We start from the raw sequence: 23,355 nt of genomic DNA on the forward strand, positions 1-23,355 counted from the left end.
ACAATGCTAGCCACAATGTCTTTAACAGAATCAAAACTTTGATACCAACCGGTATATCATATCTCCATTATTGTATTGCATGCCTGACATGGTAGTGAAATATCAATACATGTAATATATTTTGGGACTAGGAGAATAGTAAGTGTATAGATAATAATTTATCTTTGAAAACGCAAGGATCTAGACTATGCTTTTGGTGTGTTGGGGGTAAGAATGGAAAATATTTTTGGGGCCAATTCCATCTCTGATGCAGAACTATTTGCACTCTGTACTTACTTTATTACTGGCAATTAATGCACTTTATAATTTACTATATTTTTCAAGAAATAAAATACCCAATGCACTCGACAACTGACTTGTATAACAATCACAAATATTAATAAAGTTGATGGGGTTATATAGTGCCCACACTATAAATGCAGGTGCCAAGTTCTCTTGGCAACAGGAAGGCATTTTTGTTTTGTAATAAATGACAATGTGCACGTTCCCCCTAAGGGCCAACAGAAGCTCCTGGTAGCTGTTGGTTTTAATCTAACCAGGCTCTACTATGCTAGAAGCATAAGCTAAATAGCTCCCAGCTCCCCTCAATTTTGAACCCCGTAGAAAGAAAAAAACATTGCTGTGGTGCTGCATGTGTCCTCAGGGCAGTGAACAGTTCATCCATGGACATAAACAAAACAAATGCACTTCAGAGTTTCCTTTGATGGTCACACATGCTCTTAAAAAGCACATATTGTTGCTGAAGAGAACACTCTTAGTACAAATAGCTTGCAGCACAATATTCATGAATGTTATATATTCAATGGTAGCCAAATAATTTTTGGAGAAGAGGCCAACTTGTGATCAACAATATACCTACACTGTGATCATAAGTATTGTAAGGGTGCAGAAGGAGGAGACAAACACACAGGTGACATGGTTGTTCCCATAAACGTTTATTATAGGATACATACAAGAGAAAACTTACCTTTCCCTAACTCCTAGAGGGGTTTCCCCTACCTTAACCAAAAATACTAAGGATTCAGTCAGGATTTCCATGTAAACTACGCGTCCACCGTCCTGTGTCTGGTGGAGCTAGGTCTGTGGCTCAGTGGACTAATGCTTCCACTACAGGGGCCTGTGTTTGACCTCATGGTCACAGGTTTGTATCCCGGTAGGTCCACTCAGCCCTTCATCCTTTCCGAGGTCGATAAAATGAGTACCATTAAGTTGGGTAACAATAAACCTCTGTTATTAGCACCAAGAAGCACCTTCAGGGATGAACGTGTGCTTTACAAATACATCTGTTATGTATCAAAACCCTACTTTTGTCCCTTATACTTGTAACCAAACTAAAGAGGTAATGGGTCTTCTTGGCCTCCAACTGTAGGTGGGACATTTACCTCAGGGAATGACTCCCTTCCCCAGCTCTCAATCCCTTTCCAAAGTATCAAAACAAAGTTCCAGACTGAGATGTCAATAAGTAGCAAAGTTCTCAGTTCCAACTCAAAAGGTAAATTCCAATTCTTAGGTGGAATCTTTTACCTTAGGGAATGGCTCCCTTCCCTAGGTCTTGATCCCTTATCAAAGCACAAGACAATGCTCCAGATCAAATTTCCAACTCACATCAACATTTCTTATTGCGCATAGTGGTTTCTTCACTATTGGGTTCCTCGAGAATGCCTCCCTTCTGCAGGCATCTTGCTCTCTGGACTTTCACAGTGCCAGGGAAATGACTCCCTTCCCCAGGCCTTTTCTCAGCCTTATCTCGTAGTTCACAGTGGTAGTGGGAATGTCTCCCTTCTCCTGGCCTTTTCACTGGCTTGGTTTTGAAATTCACAATGCCAGGGGGAATGACTCCCTTCCATTGGCCTTTTCTCAGGCTTGGATTGTCCAACCAGACCGAAACACATCTGGAGTTGCTGTTGGTACTCTTGTTTGGGGGAGAATTGCCTAGCATTGTGGTGCTGGACTGCCCCAGAGCAGAACAAAGACTGATATGTTTGGGATATTTCTCCTCTGTGCAAGATAGTGAGCTAAAGAATCTGGGTAAAGCTCTTGTAACCAAACTAATGGCCGCCAGAGGGACTCCCAGGACCGCCATTGTTTTTTGCATAATTTAATTAACTTTGGATATCACCCTAAATTACTTGGGGAATCCAGACGTGGACCCCTTGCTCACTATTGTTAGAGAGGCACAGCTCTACCCTACTGATGAGGTCCAACCAGACCGCAACACGTGTCTGGGGTTGCTGTTGGTACTCTTGTTCAGAGGAGAATTGCCTAGCATTTCAGTGATGGACTGCCCCAGAGCAGAACAAAGACTGATATGTTCGGGATATTTCGCCTCTGTGAAAGATAGTGAGCTAAAGAATCTGGGTAAGTCTCTCGTAACCGGGGCTAATGTCCGCCAGAGGGACTCCCAGGACCCACCTTGTTTTTTGTAAATCACAATGCCAAGGGGAATGAGTCCCTTCCCCATGCCTTTTAGTTTGGCCCACCCTTTTCACTCTCCTGCCAAGTGCTGCCGTGAGTAAGATCATGTGGGTCCCAGACCCTGCTTTCTCTTCTGTTTTGCTTTGACCAACTTGGCACACGCTCTGGCCAAGTACTGTCACGAGGAAAGATACCTTGTTTTGTTATGTGGGTCCCATAGCCTGCTTTCTCTTCCACTTCGTTCGGACCTACTTGGCTTCTGCTCTCGCCAAGAACTGTCACAAGGAAGATAGCTGTTTCGGTATGTGGGTCCCAGGCCCTGCTTTACAAGCCCCCACCAACACCAGTGTCTAGCCCTTCACCTTTGCGGGCTTCTGGACGCTCGGCCGACCCTCCTTGTGTGCATGCGGTCGTTCGCAGGACTGCACAGGTGTTTCTCTGCCCGCCGGCTCAAGTCCTTGGCTTCTCTTTTCCAGTTCCGGCTTCCAGCTCCCAGGGCTGTGCTAGGTTCGCTCCACGCCACCGGGTTCTTGGTTCCTCCGAGAACTGAGGGATTTCTTCTCCTCTGAGTCTCCTTCAATTCTCCCGGAATGGGTGGTTCTTCCTCCTTGGCTGTGACTCTCCCCAAGGCAGTCCGTCCTGCTTCTCAGTCCTTTGTCATTTTGTATCCTACCCTCCCAGTCCTGCCTCTGCTGAAAGTTAGAATGGTGATTACCATTCCATCAGGTATGCTTCATTTTATGTTATGTTATGTTGACTTATACCGCGCACCGCTACCACCCCAGGGGGGTCTCCAGGTGCTCACATGGCTCTGCAAGAGAAGAGGGCAGGGTGAGTTAGTGAGGTTAGAATGATAGTTGGATGAGACACCTGGTTTGTTTTATCCGTAGTGGTAAGACTCTGTCTCGGTTTATATATTGTTTTTATTCAGTGTGTGTATCATGTGTGGTTATGCTGGTTGGTTAATCTTGCGCACTGGCTTGTTGTGTCCGCAGGGGTGTCCAGTGTCGTCCTGTGGTGTATGCAGGACACCTTAAGTTGGTGTGTGTTTTAGTGTGCTGTCAGGTGTAGATTGTGTTTTTTTTTGTATGAGCTGGTTAGTACCATCCGTTCAGTAGGTCCGGTGTTTGTTTATTGTGTGCAAATGTAAGGTGGGTAAGGTGTGTGCTTGTGTAATTGGCTAGCCCATGGCTCCGTACCTCTTCTTCGTCTCAGTTGGAGTTGCATAGGCTTTACATGGGTCATCTGTCCTCTTCCTTGTCACAATAGAGGTCAGCCCTATACACACACATGGGTTGGTTAAGTAACATGTAGGTGGGGTGTAAGGGATATTTGGCTGTATGGGAGGTGGGTATAGGTTTGGAATGCCGTGTTTTCCTTAGTTGATCGTCCTTGTCTCTAGAGGGGGAACCTCTCCCCGTGAGAGCCGGTTTATGGTCTTTTCAACTAAAACATTTAATCGAGAAGGAAATACATGTAAAAGTACATATCCATCGAACCTTGTCCATCGAATATAGGAATGAACAAGTTCGATGGATATGTACTTTTAAATGTAAAAGATAAGCATTTCCATGAATTTATTTTACACGTTAAAACGTTACATGGAGCTGTCCAGGCTGAAAACTTCAAAGTATTTTGCACTGGCCAGCTTCATGTAACATTTTAGTGTTTATTATTTAATGGGGCAGGGTCCCCCCAAACTCCAAGGGCACCCCCCAACCCTAACCCAAACCCTAACCCAAACCTTGCCCTAACCCCAATTCTAACCTTTTCCCTAACCTTAACCCTATTTCTAACCCTTGCCCTAACTTTAAACCTAAGCCTGAAATCCATCAAATGTTATTCAATGAAAATGCATTTCGATGGAAAGTATTTTCAATGAATAAAATTTGATGAATTCATTTTCGATGGAAAGTCCAGATACCGTGAGAGCCTGCCACTGTGTACCACTCCCATGCGGACTATTGAAACGCATTCTCACCTCCCTAGCCTCATGGGAAGGGGCTCTGCCTTGGGGAGAAGTGACGACATCTAAGGATTCGTCATAGTATGCATTCACCAACCTGTGCTTTGCTTCATTAGTGCCCTTTTTCAAGGCTTGGATATTAATCTTTCAAATTGTGTTTAAAGAACTACAAGATAATATTTAATGTATTTTCAAAGGTAAAGGAAGCGCTGCCACCCAAAGGTTTCCCAGCACTCCGATAACAAAACAAAAAAAAACACGAATTAAGAGTAATAGGGCCAGTGTTGAAAGAAAGTTCTATGGGAATTGAACCAGTAAGAATGTATCCTCTTAAACTGCAGTAAATCGGAATGTGCCTAATTTCTAAAGGCAAGTTGTACCAAATCTTTGCTCCCAGTCCTATACAAGACCCGCTAAAAGGCTTGTATTTTTGAAAAACTAGAGACTGATACTATTGACTGCAATGAAGATATTGGAGGTCTCGGGGAGTTGTGCCATGAGAATCGTCAGATGTGGTGGGTTTCTCGACAATGAGATCCTCTGAATCTGTTAACTCCCCCTCCTCCTTCTCCTCACCTGATCCTTTAAACGTGAACTCGGGCTTCTTGTCTTTTTCCTTCTGCTGGTCTCTTTTTTCTGATAGAGGTACGGCCTTACCCGGAAGGAAGGCACTGTCGCCTGACAATGTCGGAGAACACAGGACCCCCTTCCGAGAACGCCAGGAGCATGAGGAAAAAAAGCCAAAGGCTTAAAAAAAAACTCTTGTATGAGGCCCCTGCGGTTCCGCTGTGGACCGCGGTAGAACCAATGTGTCCTGACACTGAGTCTTCAAGGAATAGTCGCCATGACACTGAGTCTTCGAGGAAAATGCTACGTGACACAGAGCCTTCGAGGAGTATGAGGGAAAACAAGAAACTGCACAAGAGGTAAACAAAGAAGAATGTTCAATGACAAATCCGATCAGAACACGAAGCGGAGTGGACCACCGAATACAGGAAGCACAACAAGAAAGGGAAGGGTAATAAGAATGGAAGAAAATACAAAGCTAGAGACAGGAACCACCGAGGCGAAGAAAAAAATCGGAAACACAGACAGAAGTTTCCGAAGCCGCGGAAAGGCAGAAGAGAAGCAGAAGGGTAAACAGCGGAGAAGGGTGAAAGACAGAAAGGAGGGAAAGTCAAGGCAAAAGGGCAGCAGCAACTGCAAGCGGAAAACTAGGAAGCGTTAACCCAAAGCAAAAAGCAAACTCAACGGGGTAAAATAGGAAGTAGAGAAAGAGAGAACAGAACACTAGAAGACCATAAGCACCAAGAAGGCAGGCGCGTGACAGAATCATTGTTTAAAATAAAAAGAGCAGTGCCATGAAGGACTTTGTACACAATTGCCAGTAATTTAAACAATCCTGCCATCAATGGGGAGCCAGTGTACTGTCTTGAGGTTAGGAGTAATATGATGACATCTGTATATGTTTGTAATAATACGACTACCAAATTTGCAAGATTTTAAGACCTTCATTAGATTTTTTAGCAAATCCTTTGTATACACCATTGCCTTTGAACTTTTTGTTTGTATTGTATTGTATTGTTTATTTATTTATAGAGCGCACCGGGCCGTCGGGCATCTGGGCGCTTTAGAAGGCTTAGGTTTAATTACATCTTTGAAGTTACATTTGCAACAATTACATCTTTGAGTTTACAGTTACAGTATATTACATAATAGAGGAGAGTAAAAAGTAAAACAATGTAGAGATTTACAGAAATATATGTATATGTAACAGAGGTGCATTGGTAATAATAATACGCACTTACACATCTGTTGATTCTTGTAGTTGTGTAGGGAATTGTCAGAGTGTAGGTACGGAGGTCAGGTCGTGGAGTAAAGCATCAGCAGTCATTGGTATGTAACCAATGTTTAACTTTGGTTTTGGAGGAGTGGAAGGAAGGCAAAGCTCTTAGGAGGTCCGGTATGGAGTTCCACAATTGAGCTGCTAGTACCGGGAAGCTGGAACCGCCTGTTCTTTTCATGTTAAAGTTAAGGATTCTGATACTGTTGGCTTGTGCCTTTCTGATAGCTTGTTCGGATGTGTGCTTAGTGAATTTCTCGGTGAGGTATGCAGGTGCTTTGTTGTTAAGGCATTTGTAAGTTAGGTTTAATGTTTTGAGTTTATTTCAGTCATTGATAGCTAGCCAATTGACAGCTCTCCTTTTGTTAGATATTTCTGTTAGATATGTGCTGGCCTTTGGGAATGCCTAGGGTTGTTCTTAGGGCATTATTTTGAAGTGTTCGGAGTTTATTGCGTTTGCTCGTGCCTAGGTAGACTGCATTGCAGGAATCGAGTTTTTATAAGACTAATGCACATGCAATTGTGGTACAGTTGTCCGTAGACAGAAATGGTTTACATGCGTGGATTAGTTTGCATGTGTAGCTTGTTGCAGACACAGTAGCATTTACTTGCTTGTTAAGGTTCAGAGCCGAGTCGAAGTAGAAGCCTAAAGTTTTAACTTCCTTGGTGACTTTGATTTTAATGCCGTCAATAGAAATGGTTTTGTAGAAGTTGGGGAGTTTGTTTAGTTTACTGGTGGATCCAATGATTAAGAGTTTGTTTTTTTCGTCATTAAGACATAATCCGTGAGTGGCCATCCAGGTTTGTATAGTTTGATATGACAATGCATTACTTACCGTAAAAGCATTTCTGATGGTTGTATCTGCTTAGATTCACATGCTGTGCATAGGTCCGACATCCAGTGGTCACTGCGGAGTATTGCATTTTGTTTTTCGTAGTCGAAAAGGGGACGTCGACAAGGCGTGTCTGTAACACTATCCCTATAGTGACGTGTGTAGTACCCACAATCCCTCACGCGTCGAGGTCCCTCTGTTTGTATTTTTCTGCCCTGAGGGAGCCTTCTAGACGTGAGTGAGTACAGAAAAGAGAGAATTATAGAAAGATGTCTATGTTCCTTCCATCCGAGGGGGAGGAAGGGTGGGCGCATGTGAATCTAAGCAGATACAACCATCAGAAATGCTTTTACGGTAAGTAATGCATTGTCTTCTGATGTTTGTTAATCTGCTTAGAATCACATGCTGTGCATAGACTAGCGAGCAGTACCCGGAGTTGGCGGTTGGTTATGAGAAGGAACAGTAGAGAAAAGATGTCTTAATACTACCTGTCCCACCTGGGAGTCAGATCTAGAGTGTGCATCTAGACAGTAGTGTTTTGTAAAGGTGTGCACAGAACTCCAGGTAGCCGCTTTGCAGATGGACTCAAGGGGAACATTTGCAATGAATGCTATGGATGCCCCCGTGCCTCGAGTAGAATGTGCTCTTGGCCTAAAGGGCAGTTCTCTCTTAGCAAGAGTATAGCAGAGAGTGATGCATTGAACAATCCATCTAGAAATAGTGGACTTTGAAACTGCATCCCCTTCTCTTCCTGCTGCCACCGAGACGAAGAACTGATTAGTCTTCCTCAGTGGTCTGGTTCTTTCCATGTAGAACATGACCGCTCTGCGGACATCTAGTGTGTGCAGAGTCCTCTCTCCCAAGTTGGAAGGATTTTGAAAGAACGCTGGCAGTTCTATAGACTGGTTTACGTGGAATTTAGAGATGAATTTTGGAGCAAACCTTGGGTGAGTGCGTAGAACCACTTTATCTTTGTGAACTGTAACAAAGGGGTCTAGAACAGAAAGAGCCTGTAGTTCACTTACTCTCCTGATGGAGGTGATAGCTATTAGAAAAGCAGTCTTAAGAGTGAGGTCTTTAAGAGATGCTTTGTGCATGGGTTCAAATGGTGAGCCCATGAGTTTGGTAAGTACCACGTTAAGGTCCCATCCGGGAGCTGGGTCAGCTATCGGGGGGTGTATTCTCTTTACTCCCTCCATGAAGGCCTTTATAACAGGGATCTTCCACCACGACACTTTGAGTTGGGAAGTGGTGTATGCAGAAAGTGCCGCTAGGTGGACTTTAATGGAGTTGAATACCAGACCTGAATCCAATAAGTGGGTCAGGTATAGAATAATATGTGTGGGAGAGCAGTCAATTGGGTTGATGCTCTTTCCTCTGCACCAAATGACAAATCTCTTCCATTTGCTAGAATAGCAGTGGCGAGTGTTAGGTTTTCTGGCTTCCCTGAGGATGTCCATGCATCTCTGCGGGAGCTGTAGATGTCCAAATTCTATGATCTCAGGAGCCAGGCCGCTAAGTTCATGTTCTGGGGGCATGGATGCAGAGTCCTGCCCCTGTCTTGTGACAGCATGTTGTACGGGCAGGGGAGTTTCACTGGGGGAGATAGAGACATCTCCATCAAGTGAGCGAACCATGGCTATCGGGCCCACATTGGGGCCGCCAGTATCATGGTTACTTGTTCCTGGTGCATCTTGTGCACTACCCTGTTGAGAAGGGGAGTCGGGGGAAAAGCGTAAACAAATCTCCCTGACCATTGAATCGACAGACCGTTCCCCTTGGATTGGTTCTGGGGGTACCTGGAGGCGTAACTTTGGCATTGTGAGTTCTCCAGGGTTGCGAACAGGTCTATTTCTGGGAACCCCCATTGCGTGAAGACGAAGACGATGTCTTCGTGCAGTCGCCATTCGTACTCTTCGGGTAGGGGGAAATCTCTGCTGAGTTTGTCTGCCAGTAGATTGAGTTCCCCTGGTACATGTTGTGACAGAAGGAACATATTCTGTTTGAGAGCCCACTTCCATATGTTTTGGGCCAGTTTGGACAGTCCTGGAGAGTGGGTTCCCCCCTTTTTGTTGATGTAATACATGGCTGTGGTGCTGTCTGTAAGGACCATCACTGTCCTGCCTTGTAGGTGTTCCTTGAAGGCTTTTAGCGCCTTGAACACCGCTAGTAGCTCCAGAAGATTGATGTGTTTGGATGCTACGTTCGGAGTCCACTCGCCGTGAGCGGTTTGATGGGATAGGTGAGCCCCCCATCCTGTGAGGGATGCGTCTGTGGTTAGAGTGGCTTCCGCCGCGGGTGTGGCAAAGGGTTTCCCTTTTTCCAGGTTTTCCTTTGTCCACCACCGTAGCGAGAGAACTAAGGCCTGCGAGACCACCACTAGGTCGTCCCATAGTCCGCTGGCCTGACACCACTGGCTGTTGAGCCACTCTTGCATTGGGCGCATGCGCAGGCGCGCGTGAGGTACCAAATGAATACACGACGCCGTCATGCCTAGCAAGCGCATTGCTTTGCGTACCGTCACCTCTCGACCGGTCACATATTGAGGGATCTGAAACAACATGTTTTGGACCCTCTCTTTGGAGGGGAAGACGAGGCCGTCCTTTGTTTGAATTAGAGCCCCTAGGAATTGTTTGATTTGGCTGGGGTCTAGGCTGGACTTCTTTTCGTTGATGGAGAAGCCCAACTGGAACAAAAGGTCTACAATCTTTTGGGTATTGGAGAAGCATGTTTCGTAAGAATCCCCTGTTATGAGCCAGTCGTCGAGGTAAGGGTAAACTGGGATGGACAACCTGCGCAGGTGGGCCGCTGCCACTTCCAGTACCTTCGTGAATACCCTCGGTGCTGATGCTATGCCGAAGGGTAGCACTCTGAACTGGTAGTGTTTGCCCTCTATCATGAACCGGAGGTATTTTCTGTGCGCTGGCAACATTAAAATATGAAAGTATGCATCTTTCATGTCCAATGTTGTCATGTAATCTCCCTGTGAAAGCAGTGGGATCACTTCCTGTAAGGTCACCATACGAAACTTTTGGGGTTTGATGAACTTGTTCGCTGGGCGCAGATCTAATACAGGGCGCATGGTTAGATCCTTTTTGGGTACAAGGAAGTACATTGAATAAATACCTTCCGTTACCTGAGCTAGCAGCACGACCTCTATGGCTCCTTTTTCCAGCAGTTGTTGTACTTCTTGTAGAAGGATGGCAAGATGTTCCGGTGACATGCTTCGTCCCCTCGGGGTTTGTATGTTGGGGAACTGTTGAATTCGATGCAGTATCCGTGGGCTACGGTGGAAAGTACCCAGCGGTCTGACGTTATACCCTCCCATGCTGGAAGAAAGGATGTTATCCGGCCCCCGACCGGTGTTCCATGGGAGGGGACGCGAATCTTCGCGTCACTTGGTGTTGTTAGGGGCTTGGGAACCTCTGGGGGTGGACCCTCACCCTCTTCCTTTGCCCCGGCGCTGTCCTCTTTGGCTGTACTGGCCACTAATGGTCTGGAAATTGGTGGCAGGGTACTGTTGCTGCTGGTTTTGTTGTTGGCGTTGGCCACGAAAAAAGCGTTTGTTGCCGTAGCCGCACCTGGTAGAGGGCTTAGAGATTTGGTCCAGAGTTTTGATAGTATCGAACTCTTTTTTAGCCATCTCCAAAGCCTCATCCACCGCTTTCCCGAAGAGGTTAGAGTCTTCAACAGGTTTGTTTATTAAAGACGCCTGTGTCTCCGGTTTGAACCCTGAGTTGCGCAGCCATACGTGTCGTTTTAGGACTATTCCCTGAACTAGGGAGCGTCCCGCAGTTTCTGCCGCATCCAGAGAGCTCTTTACAATACTCTGGTTTACCTGGGTTCCTTCCGCAATAGTTGAAAGCAGGCGTGTACGTAATGGTTCCGGCGCTTCTTCGGCGTCTTTGCGCAGTTTGGCCCACTGCGCGTCCGCATAGCTAGCGAGCAAAGAATTGTTGTTGGCAATTCTTGCCGAAAAGGCGGCCGAGGATGTAACTCTTTTTGCAAGGGCATATAACCGCTTGCCCTCCTTGTCAGGTGGTGCCTCACTGGTGGAAAGTGGTACCCCTGCCCTCTTTCTTGTGTTGGTTACTACCAGGGAATCTGGAATGGAATGTCCCCTGATGTACAGCGGGTCTGAGGGTGAAGGAGTGAAAAGTTTTTCAATCCTAGGATTGACCCCTCTGATTAGTGCGGGTGTGGACAGGGAAGGGATGATTCTTCTCCTCACAGAAGCAAGGAGGGGAATTGTCTGACTAACTGGGGGTTTCTCCTTAATTACCATTTCTACAAAGTCTAATTCAGGGGAGAGCTCCCCAGTGTCCAGTTCGAAGTGTGCTGCTGCTTTACGCAACAGGGCATTAAATGTGGGTTGATCGTCAATGGGAGACGTGTTTCTACCAGGTGAGATGTCAGGAGGATTTAGGTTCAGGCCATCAGTGTCGGAATATATAGATGGTGATTGCCAGGGGTGAGAAGGTCCTTAGTCTGGATTTTCTCCGAAGCCTTCCCCTACCAAGTCTGGGCTGCCTTCCAGACCTTCCTCCTGGTCCTCGTCCATAAACTCATCCTCTACCTCTTCCTCAAAATAATGTTCTTCCCCAGTGAGGTCATACACACTGTGGAAGTCTGAGCCTGTGTCCTGGTGGGGATTGCCTAATCTTGGAATTTTGGCCCTGGGGTCCTCCTGAGGCCCTTCTCTTATGGAGTGGGAGGGTTTTGGGCATTCATAAACCTCTCCATTCTTTCCATGCATAGATGGAGCCTCTCCATGGTTTCATGGGGTACCCCTGAGCGGTCTAGCGGAGGAATATTGGTGTCTTGTAGCTGAAAACGGCTCGACCTCTCCCTTAACGTCGAGGAAAGTGTCCCGTCGCCCTCCGAAAAGCCTTCATGTGTGCTGGAAATCCCTTCGACTGAAGGAGATTGTCCCTGTGTTTTCGGCGTGTCTTTCGACCTTTGCGTAACGCTCGACGCGTCTTTCGGCGTACGCTTCTGGGCGTCGGCTACCACGATCCTCGCCAAGCTCTCAGCGACTCGTTTGTCAGCGGAGAGCTGTGGTTTCGACGTTATGGGTGTCGAACGCTCTACGGCGGTGTGCGCTTTCTGCTGATGCGCTCAGGCCGATGATTTGGGGGCGGCGCCCTTATTTGCCGAAAGCCCAGCTGCTGGTCGCGGCTGCGGTTGCGAGAGGGGCTTCGAACCCGAACGGTCCGAGGAGGCCGCCGGTGAAACCTGCGTCTCCTTGGGCGCTGATGCTCTCTTTGCCCTTGGCAAAGAAGAGCCCTGGGTTGTGTGCTTATGTGTGGTCTTGTGTGCGTCAGTGTCGCCGGGGTGTTCATCCCCATAAGCAGGGCGTGAGCCGAGCCCGTCGGGGCCGGGGACAGACGACTAAGCGCGTGTGCGCTCCCTAGAGGGGTTTACGACTTCCGTAGCGGAGGTCGTGGTATCACGTTCCTCGTCACTGTCGGAGGTAGCGACGGTGGGTGGAGCGTCGGCCTTCGACATAGCGTAGGCCGCCCACCTTTTGACCCTACGGTCTTTTAGAGTCTTCGGCTTAAGAAGCCGACAAGCCGTGCAACCTTCCTCCTTGTGATCGAGGGGCAAGCAGCGGTTACACTGTAAATGCTTGTCCTTCCAAGTAAACTTGCCCTTGCAAAGCGGGCAAAACCTAAAGGGTGTCCTCTCCATAGCCGAGGCAATAAAACGTGATGACCACCCCAAGGGAAAGGAAGGGGAAAAGGAAAGGCATTCTCAGAAAAGAATTAGAGATGTCCCACGACCCCCACTCTCCCTACTGTGTTTGGCCTGCGAGGCCAGGCCACGTGTTCGGCAACGCCGAAGGATCTCCTCCGCTCATCCCCTCCGTCGAAGATCTTGCTCGGCGGAGACAGCTTCACAACAGCGTCGAGGGGGGGATCGATATGTTCTATATTAATATAGGAAAACGACCAAAGGTCGAGGAGATGAAATCTGCAATGTCTCTCGAGGAGCTCCGCGTAAAGGCGACCATTAGCTGGGCGGAAAAAAACAATCTGAGGGACCTCGACGCGTGAGGGATTGTGGGTACTACACACGTCACTATAGGGATAGTGTTACAGACACGCCTTGTCGACGTCCCCTTTTCGACTACGAAAAACAAAATGCAATACTCCGCAGTGACCACTGGATGTCGGACCTATGCACAGCATGTGATTCTAAGCAGATTAACAAACATCAGAAATTTTGTTTATGAGGTTGGTGTCTGTCATAATCTCCCTGGATTGGGATAAGGATCTGGGTGTCATCTGCATAATTTGTGTATGAGACACCCAGATTGCCCAATAAGTCAAAGAGCGGCTTTGTAAATATATTGTACAAAGTAGGGGAGACACAAGACCCCTGTGGGACACCACATGTGATGGGTACTGGGTCTGCTGCTGACGAGGGTACGAAGAATCTTATAATTCTATTATCCAGAAAGGAATTTATCCATGTAGTGGCCTCTGTGGGGAAGTTGGCAGCTGAATTGAGGTGGTTACATAAAATGTTATGGTCAACCAAATCAAAAGCAGCAAGTAAGAGAATGGAGGTTTCTCCTCTGTCTTTACGTTCATCCAATTGATTCTTGAGATCGAGAAGGGCTGTCTCAGTTCCATGTCTGGGTCTGAATCCCGATTGTCTCGTACCCAGTAGATTGTTGATCTCCAGGTAGGATTGAATCTGTACATATGCAGCTTTATCTAAGATTTTCAGGAGAACGGGAACTGTCGTTATAGGCCTATAATTTGTTGGGACACTAGGGTCTAAGTTCATTTTTTTTTTTTAGGAGAGGTAGTATCGAAGCATCTTTGAGGTTGTTTGGGACACAGCAGAATTTAAAGGATGAGTTGATAAAGGAGGTGATGAACGGAGCTAGGTCTTGAGCAGCTTCTTTGATAATGGAGGCTGGACATGTGTCACCAAGGCATCGAGAGGGTTTAAGTGACGAGATGACATTTTTAGCTTCCATAGTGGAGATAGACCTGAAGTTGAATTGGTTAAGTGGTTTAGTTTGGTTGATGGCAAGTTCTTCTAAGATGGCTTCTTGAGATGTAAGCGCAATCTTATGGAGGGAGGTTTTTTTTGGCCGATATTTTGTCTTGTAGCATGGTGATTTTGTTGCATAAAGCGTTTTGGATGTTTGTACACCAAGCTTTATCTTTAGTGCACGAGTCTGCTGGTGCAGTAGGAGATTCTAATTCTCTGAGGATAGATAAGATTTCCCTGGTACTTGAATTGGCTTTTTTTATTCCATCATTGAAGGTTTCTTTTTTTGATTGTATAATTTCCTTCTTGTATCTGTTCGTGAGGGATGAAAGGAGATTTTTGTTTTGTGGTGATGGTGTTTTTACCAGCAAGATTCTGCTAGTCTTTTCTTTGTGCAAGGCTTTTAGAGTAGGGGTGAAACACGTGTTAAGATGAGCCAAAGGTTTAGCTTTGCTCAGTTTCAACGGTGCTATGGCATTTATAGCTGTGTTGATGGTGTTATTATACAGGTCGACCAATACATTAGGATTGGCGAGTTGGTAGGAGTGGTTGGTGATGGGCTGAATCAGTGGTAGGAGATTCGAGATAGTTAAATATTTTTACCTCTACTAAGAGCTGGAGGTGCCGTAAGTTTAGTTGCCTTGGATTGGGGGATATCATCAATGGTAAGGGAGATCAAATAATGATCGGTCCAGATGCAAGGTTCAATGGAAGTGATGCGGGAAGTGCAGTTGATGTCAATTACCCAGTCCAAGGTGTGACCTTTAGAGTGAGTGGGGCCGTTGTTCCTGATGGTGAAACCCCGCTTCCGTAATCGTGTTAGCTAGGATGGAGGCATTAGCGTCTTTAGGGTCGTTATGGCCCAAGTTAAAGTTGTCGAGTAATATAATTTGTGTCACTAGTTTGGCGTTCGTATTCAGGAGGGTAGTTCTGTCATCTTCAAATGTTCCTAGTGGGCCAGGAGGCCTGTAGATTAGGGGCATAGTGATAGTATGTGAAAGGGAAATCACTATTTTTAGTGAAAGTAGTTACGCTGAAGGCATAGGCATGAGATCTATCTCTTTGATGGGAAGGTCAACTCTGCAAATGAGTGCCAGGCTGCCTCCTTTGGAAGTTTCTCTATCTTTTCTAAAGATGGTGAAGTTCATTGGAATTGCTAACATTAGGGCAGGTCCGGCTGCTTTGTGAAGCCATGTTTCGGTAACCGCTAAGAAGTCTAATTTGTTGCAGGTGCTAATATGTGCAATTTCCTATGCATGGGCTACAAGTGATCTAGCGTTGATGAGGCCTCCCTTGAGGGTGTGCGTTTCTTTAGTTAGTGGGTTTTTTTATTGATGATGGTGGTTGCGTCCTAGGATTTGGAACAGGACTTTCGACTAAGGTTAGGTTCAATTTTAGAGGTGAAGCATGACGAATGTGTAGCCTTCAGATCAGAACGGCTGTGCATGTGATAGACTGATGGTGGCTTCGGTAGTCGGGATCCTAGTCTATTGTTTCTCCATTTGCTGCCTCTGGTAGAGCTCGGTAGAGGAACATGAGGTCCATTGTGGTGAGCTCAAGACTGATACCGTGAGTTGAGATAGTCATTATGGTTAGGGATGTGAGTGCAGTGCGCATGATTAGGTGGTATAGGGTTGGAATGGTTGTGGGGGATGTCATGTCTCGTGGGTAAGACAAAGGGTGTTCTTCTGGTTTAAGGGGCAGTGGTGAAGCAGGGTCTAGGCTAGATCCGATAGGAGCAGTATGCAAGTCTAAGCTGGTACAGAAGGCAGCTAGGTCTGGCTAATACAGATAGTAACTATGTACATAGGTCAAGGCAAGTTGAAATGGTGTCAGTATGTGCAAGCCAGGGCTGGTTCAAGTGATAGCAGTGTGTAGTGGTTTTAGGCTAGTAGAAATGGCATCAATAGTTCAGATAACATCAGTGTGCATCGGACTAGGCTAGTACAACAGACAATAGTTCAAATACGAATATAGGCTAGTGCAGGGCTAATACAGTGTTAACAAGTGTGGTTAGTAAGAACATGTGCTGGTACTGAGCTAATGCATAATTAATAGCATAGCTGGTAGAAACATGGGCTAATGTAATGCTATAAGAAAATGCATATTGCGAAGCTGTAAAGTTTGTAAAAGTTGAGGTCAACGTTTGTAACGCAGGACACTGCTGATGAGCGAACTGCAATCTACACATAAGTGAGGCGTGTAATAGTTCTGCTGGGGATGAACAAGTTCAATTGCAGGCAAGTTGGAGGCATGGAGGCGTTGGATATTGTGGCCAGCTGTGCTATATGATCAAGATTTTAGACTCTGTTCGAGATTGCTGCAGGTTAATTTGCGTAAGAATGGATGATCGGGCGGTAAACAGGCAGCGCCTATGGCACCAAAGGCACATACAGGCGAAGACAGGAGTTAGCGAAGACAGGAGTTATCCTTGTGTCGGGGCCTTATGGCGGAAGGCTGGCTCTCGCCATCCGGTGTGGGTAGCCAGGTAAAGTAGGACAAAAGGACCTATAGTGGCGCTAGGAACAGATTTAATCGTTGCTTAGCAGTGCATACACAAAGTTGCCGGCGGCCATTTTCGAGGCTGTAGATCACAGTAAAAACAACTATTAGGTCAGAAGTTCATCAGAGAACGACGGGCAAAGCTGGCGTTTCCTTCTTGATGGAAACTACAGTGCATCATCATGCACAGATACAAAAAAGGTAGCAGGCGCCCCTCTCTCGAAAGAAGACGGCATGATAACCTGTTCAGTGGTTTTTAACCACTTTGAGAGTTTGCAGTCATCTACTCTTTGCTCACTGTACCTTTCACAGATGGGAAATATCCATTTGCATATCAGTCTTTGTCCCGCCCACATGGGCAGTCCAGCACCAAAATGCTATGGCAATTCCCTTCTGAACAAGAGTACCAACAGCAACCCCGTAAATCATCATGCACAGGCCTCGATGTCTAATATTCTCACCCACGGGTGCGTCAGATGTGGATGAGGGAACGTGCTTCTCCAGAAGCTGATGCAACAACAGAGGAATGGGCTCTTGTCCTTCCCAATTGAAGATCACAATCTGATTTAGACCAAACCATAGCCCTTGCAAATATGGCACAATGCGACTATGACAAAAGGGGTCTTATGTTGTCTGGAGAAGGCAAGACGTAAAAGAGAAAACTATCAGCAAAGGCAACAATAGAATACAATTATACAATCTCAATAATTGCTAAAAACTGGTATAAAAAAGGGTTTAAAAATCCAGGGTTTATTTTTGTAGTAGCATGAATTTTCAGTTTCATATGAGAGAAACAAATAATAAATGGCCAAAAAATGTAAAACCAAATGTATTCATAATTTAAGTACGATGGTGCAAGAGTTTGAGTGATGTTTCCGCTATGGTCTTGACATATTTATCATCTTAGACTCTTTCAGGACAAGATGGAAAGGGAGAGAAGGAGGCACAAAGAATTGTTGTGTGAACTTCTACTGTGTCTATTCTTGAGTAGCGTGTTATTTTAAAGTCAATATAGATGAATATTTGATTAGAAACATTTACTAGATCATTAGTGTTTTACGCTGTATCCATTAAATCCATACCATGACCACAATGGCAGCAAGGAACCCTTTCACAGTGCATTTGTAGAACAGATGAAAGGGTCCAGACCTCTCTCCCGACACTAGGCAAAGAATGTATGGCACCTGCAGGCATACATGGACTTGGTGGCCTGCATTTAGTCCCACTCCTCATCCTCTCAGCAGTCAAGCCTTATGGTTCAGGAAGAGGAGGCACAGATGGAGAACCAGGTATCGGCCCCTTTCCTGCCACACACAAGTGGGAGAGCAGGCCCACCCTTGCTGGAAGGCACCATGGAGTTACCACGTCCTCCAGCCCCTGTCTGGAGCCCTCAGAATCAGCCTAGTCCTGATCAGCCAAAGTCTCTTGAGAAATAGAGGCGTGACCGAGATCGTTGGGAACAGAGAGGAGATCGAAGCTCCACTCAACTGTCAGAGCATCGTTAGAGAGATCCATGCTGAGGAAACTCTGAAGCAGAACAATTTACACTGCATGTTCGAACTGGAAGATGAGAGGTCCTCTTAGGGTGTCCCCAAAAAGAGAAGATCTACTCCAGAACTTCCTGGTAGGGCTCCCACTCATGGGAAGCCGAAGTCTGTTTGATGAAGGCATACACTATGACATTCACCATCACATCAAGATGGGCCACCATTAGAGCCACATTGCTCTCCAGAACCACAGTCCTACTGCTTCTCTGCCCAAAGGAAATTACCCCCAACACCACCCGGGTTTGTTGAGGCAGTGCAACACCACTGAGTTACCCCTCAGGCCCATTACAGTCTGTGGAGCAAGGCAATCGGACACCTGTCAGAACAACCATAGCTCCAGCAAATCAGTGTTCTATGTAGCTTCTTTAGGAGACCAGAGTTCGCTTAATGAAAGGTCCTGAAGGCGTGCGCTGCTGTCCTTCAAGGACACATCCATGAATACCGTCAGTTGGGGCAAGGGTTGCATAAGCAATACCTCTCTCAGTACGTAGCTTTGCAGGAACATCCACAGAAGATCGAGACACAAGATCCTAGATCTGCAAAAGATCTGACATATTGCCATGGTACTGAGACTATTGACAACAAAGAAGCCAAGAAGCAACCTCAAACAACTGGGTTTCAAGCATCACCAGAAAGCAGGAGGCAATGAGCCCAGAAGACTCAGAACGTAAAGGCTGAGACCAGTCTCTGGCAATGTAAAACAGGCAGCATCTGAAGTATTTTCACCACTCGATCCTTGGGAGGGAAAGCCCAAGCAGGTGTCCAATGAATCAGAGGTACTGAGATAGCAGTAACCCAAACTGTGTACATGTGCCGTACAGAGGTTACGAAGCCAGGTCCGGGATGTAGGCCTGAATGAGCCAATTGATTACGTAGGGGAACAGATGAACACTTTACCTACTGTGCCAAGCTGCAGCTTCCGTCAACAAGTTGGTGAAGATGCTCGATGCCGACGAAACACTGAACAGCAGGACTCTGAAGTGGCAGTGGGCATTACTGACCAAGAACTGCAGGAACTTCCTGTGCCTGTGATGAATTGGCACATATAAGTAGGCTTCCTTGAGACCCAGGGACGCCAACCAGTCCAGAGGTTTGAAGGCCAGGAGGATCTTGGCTATGGTAACCATCCTGAACTTGTCCTTGCACATTTATATGTTTAACAGTCTCATATCCATGATGGCACGCAGCCAGAGTCTTTCTTCAATACCAGAAAATAAAGAGTACTATGTCCACCCCAGTTCCGAGATAGGCACCACAACAGAGGCACCCTTTATAAGTAGCTGATGGACCTTCTCCAATATGGGTGGGTATGAAGGTGAGGAAGGAGTGAAAGGAGGATGGGGTTTATTGGGTATTGGGCATAGAAGAAACAAAGGCAATTACCTTGCTGAGTGACCTGCAAAGCCAAAACGTTGGAGGTGGCCACTCATCTACAAACAGACACCCCTCCCCGAAACAGCCGATGAATGGATGAACTCTAATTTATAGTGGGTTAGACGGAGTCAGTGTGGGGACGGCAGATGCTGTGAAGTCACCTCTCTGAGTACCCTTGCCGCTACCCTGGTGGGGGAGATGACGCTGCAGTCGCTTGCCAGAGAGTGCCTTGCCTCTGGTACGGTGGGCGAAAGCAGGAAGGACTGAAAAGTACACTTACCAAAGCAGAAGGCAGCTGCACGTTCAGACCCAAGGACTTTCTGCAAAATCAAACCATACAGACCAAAGGGTATCAGGTAATAATATCGCCATATATATGGTCGCCGTAAATAATATCGCCGGGAAAATGTTGTGGCGATATTATTTGGGTGACCATATATATGGTGACAGGGGCAAGTGTCCCCCGCATGATCCATGCAATAATGTTGCCACACAAAACGGCCATTTTTCGGCGATATTTTTGCATGGCGAGATTTTTGTGGCAACATTATTACATGGAACCGACCAAAGGTATAGTTCGCATTGGCCACCGTCAGGCAAGGCTCCATGGCATTCCGCATCTTGCTCTACTTCGGCGCTGCAGTAGCTGCCTCCACAACTAAGCTATTCGGCAAGGGGTGGGCAGAGAGGAAAGCAGGATCCAAGGGGGGGCGAGAATGCAAGGCTCCAACTCACTGCATAGACTAACACTAGCTTCTACCCAAGCCACCAAAACAGGCATGTCCACTGGTGGGTTAAAGACTGTGGGAGACCCTCAATCAAAATTACTGTCAGGTCATACGGGAATCAAGGCTTAGAGGTGGACAAAAATAAAGCCTCCGCAACCTTGGCAATGGTCCCCTGAAAGGAACAGTGGGGCATGCCAAGCTAAAGCGCTGGAAGAGTATCCAGCTATGGGGAAGTGCCCAAACCACTTTCCACCTGGAGGCCTTGAGCCAAGTCCAGAAAACCCTTGCATTACCCATAGAACTCCTCAGTGAATTCCACAACTTCATTGACATCCCATTCTTTGAAGATGTGGGTCATCTTTTAGAGGAATCGTCCCCTTGAAATAGGAGTGGATTCCAATGAGGCCTCAACTCCAATAGTGCCAAAAGGGAAGGAGCTGATGAGGAGGCTTCGGTGCACAAAGGTGGAGCAATACAGCGCCAGACACGAGCCTGGATGTGCGGGGGTCGGGATCCAAGAGGAGGGACGTGCTGTTTATTTCACGCGTTGACATCAATGATATTGCCCCCATTCTCATTGGCTGCCACATAATGGCATAACCCCTCTAGGGTCTTTTTGCAGCATGTGACCTGAATCTAATGTTGCTGTGTGTGTCGCAGTAGACTTCTTCCCGTTTGACTGGAATCATATTCCCTCTCAGTTCTTCAGCCTTCTGCAGGCAAACAAGCAATGCATGCAGTATTTATCCTTCCACAAAATCTTCCCCTACACAAGAGCAGCATTTATGAAATAAAGCCGACAATGCCTCTAGAGGAACCACGTGTGGAGATAAAACAGAAAAACTCTTTTACTCCACCAATGTTGACTTTCCATAACAAGAATAGGTTATATAAAAAAAAAAACACATCAAGTGAAAGTAAAATACAATAAAATATTTTCTAAGGTCGAGTAAATATGAAAAGCTTGATGAAGTGCTCAGAGATTCGGACTTTATAGTCAGAGAAATTAACTCTGCTTCAACTGCAATAGAGGTGCAGCATGGAATGCTAGAGTAGCTTCCCTGCCTTGTCCAAGGGGAGGGAAATTGATTTTTCAGTGATAACTTTGAATAACCTAAGTAAGCCAAACTGGCTTTCAAGAAATGTGTAAATTGAAATGTTTTCCCACACACAAGCAGAGATGTTAAATGTGGCTGACTAATGAGGATCCCAGGAGTATGCAATCATTAGTGGCATTAAATAAGCTTGGCAGAGGTTACCTTAATCAGCAAGGCAACATGTTAGACTTCAAGCTTATGGCAACAGTTTTCCTGCAATTGTCTTCTATGCAAGCACAGCAGGTCTCATTCCTTTGACATAACTGCCCTTATAAATTTCATTTTACTCAGACACACGTGAACAAACCATGAAGGAATAGACAAAATCAACATATATCACAAACATTTGCATACATCCATACACCCACTCTGTCACCAACACAGCTTCCCCGCAAATCATTCAAACCCAATCTCTCCAACCATGTAACAACTAACCAACCCATAGCAATTAGGCAATTAGGCATCAACAGCCACGTCAATGAGCAAACGGAAATGCTCAATAAATATAAAGGTAATCCTGCTGGCTTTATAAAAGCTTGGATTTCCATTCTTCACCTTAAAAAACTGTGCCTCACAGTTAGGCCATAAAGTGCACCATACCAATATTTTATAATTGAAAGGAGAATGAATATGAACAAGTAGAGGTCAGAGCAGATGCCACATTGGTCTTATAGAAAATTCAAATAATCAAAAATAAACTAGCAATACTTATTGGCATCTTTTACTGGTAATCTGTACCCTATTCATTCAATTAATCTTGTCCTGGAAGAGTAAGCCGATATATGTCATGACCATAGCGGAAAAATCACTTCAACTCTTGCACCATTGTATTCACCCTCAACAAAAAGATTACTCACTGTTTATAAAGGTTGTTGAATCAATAAAAATGCATAGATTGTTAGAGGATCATAGAGGTTTTGTTCTCTCTCTCTCTCTCTCTCTCTCTCTCTCTCTGTGAATTTCACAATAAACGTAATACCATTAACTATTTTATTACATGGAGGAATGTGTTATCTTTATAATACAATCGCATGTGAAACAGTAAAAAATAAAATTGAAGAAAATGATACAACACAAAATTGAAAAATTCAGAAAGAAGTCAATGAAACTAAACTAAGGCCACTCTCCATTAACAGAACTAAACATACAGAAACATCAATTCCCACTACAAACAGATACTGCATCATTAATGTAAGATATATATGTAAATGTAAAGGTTACCCCTGGTTCTGGCTTTATGCATGGTAGGGTGCACGGTTGATTCTTATCATCATATACAACAAAGGTCATGAAGGCGCTATTGACATGTCTTCTACTGACTTCGCCTTGTTGGCCGTAGGCCTCCACACACACCCCAACTTCCATACTGAAAAGAGAAATCAGGGGAGCAGGTAATATAATTAATCACAGTTTCTATTAGAAAACATGAATATGAGCTTCACATAAAACTAATATTTCCTGATGTAATTCCACACTTTTAATGACTAACATTTACAAAATGCAAAACTCTTCAGAAAAAAAAGCATTCCACAGCCTCAGAGCTAAGAACAGTTGAGTAGACCCATTTGGCATTCAAATCTATGACTTACAAGTTAAACAGATCTACATAGCAGGTCCAAGATCCTGATCATGTTATGACCATCACGTGTTATCAGAGGAAACATTTCCCTTAAAACTATTGTTAAATGGATGAAAGGTGTCAAATTCCGTAAGAGAAGGACTGACTTAGTTATAGTCCATAGATATATAACAACAATAAAAATGTCCTAAACCAAGCCCTGTCCATTTGGTGGTACAAACCGGTTTTTGCTTCTTTAAAGGAGAAGTTTTATCAGGAATTTCAATGGGCCAATGGATAGGCATGTATTTTGACCACATATCGATCATTTTCTTTTTCCAAAGCAGCTTACCTTTGGTTTTCTTACATTTAGACGTGCAACCGCACAAGTCGGAAACAGCCATCTTGTGATCATCTTCTATATTGATCAATCAACCTAAGTTCAAGTGCCCTGGTGGCAATAATTCATAAACACATGTTAATG

General features: G+C 45.5%; 1 protein-coding gene across 3 annotated transcripts in view; it reads right to left on the reverse strand.

Moving 5' to 3' along the window:
* ACOT11 (acyl-CoA thioesterase 11) overlaps positions 1-23,355 on the reverse strand; it is a 1,040,268-nt gene that overhangs the window by 224,926 nt on the left and 791,987 nt on the right. For all 3 annotated transcript variants that reach the window (XM_069642127.1, XM_069642125.1, XM_069642126.1), the window contains one exon: positions 22,535-22,679. In XM_069642127.1, coding sequence (XP_069498228.1) covers positions 22,535-22,679 — 145 coding nt within the window. The remainder of the gene's footprint in view (positions 1-22,534; positions 22,680-23,355) is intronic.

This window comes from Ambystoma mexicanum, chromosome 1q (assembly GCF_040938575.1).
Source record: "Ambystoma mexicanum isolate Mex_15411 chromosome 1q, UKY_AmexF1_1, whole genome shotgun sequence".
Taxonomy (NCBI): Eukaryota; Metazoa; Chordata; class Amphibia; order Caudata; family Ambystomatidae; genus Ambystoma; species Ambystoma mexicanum.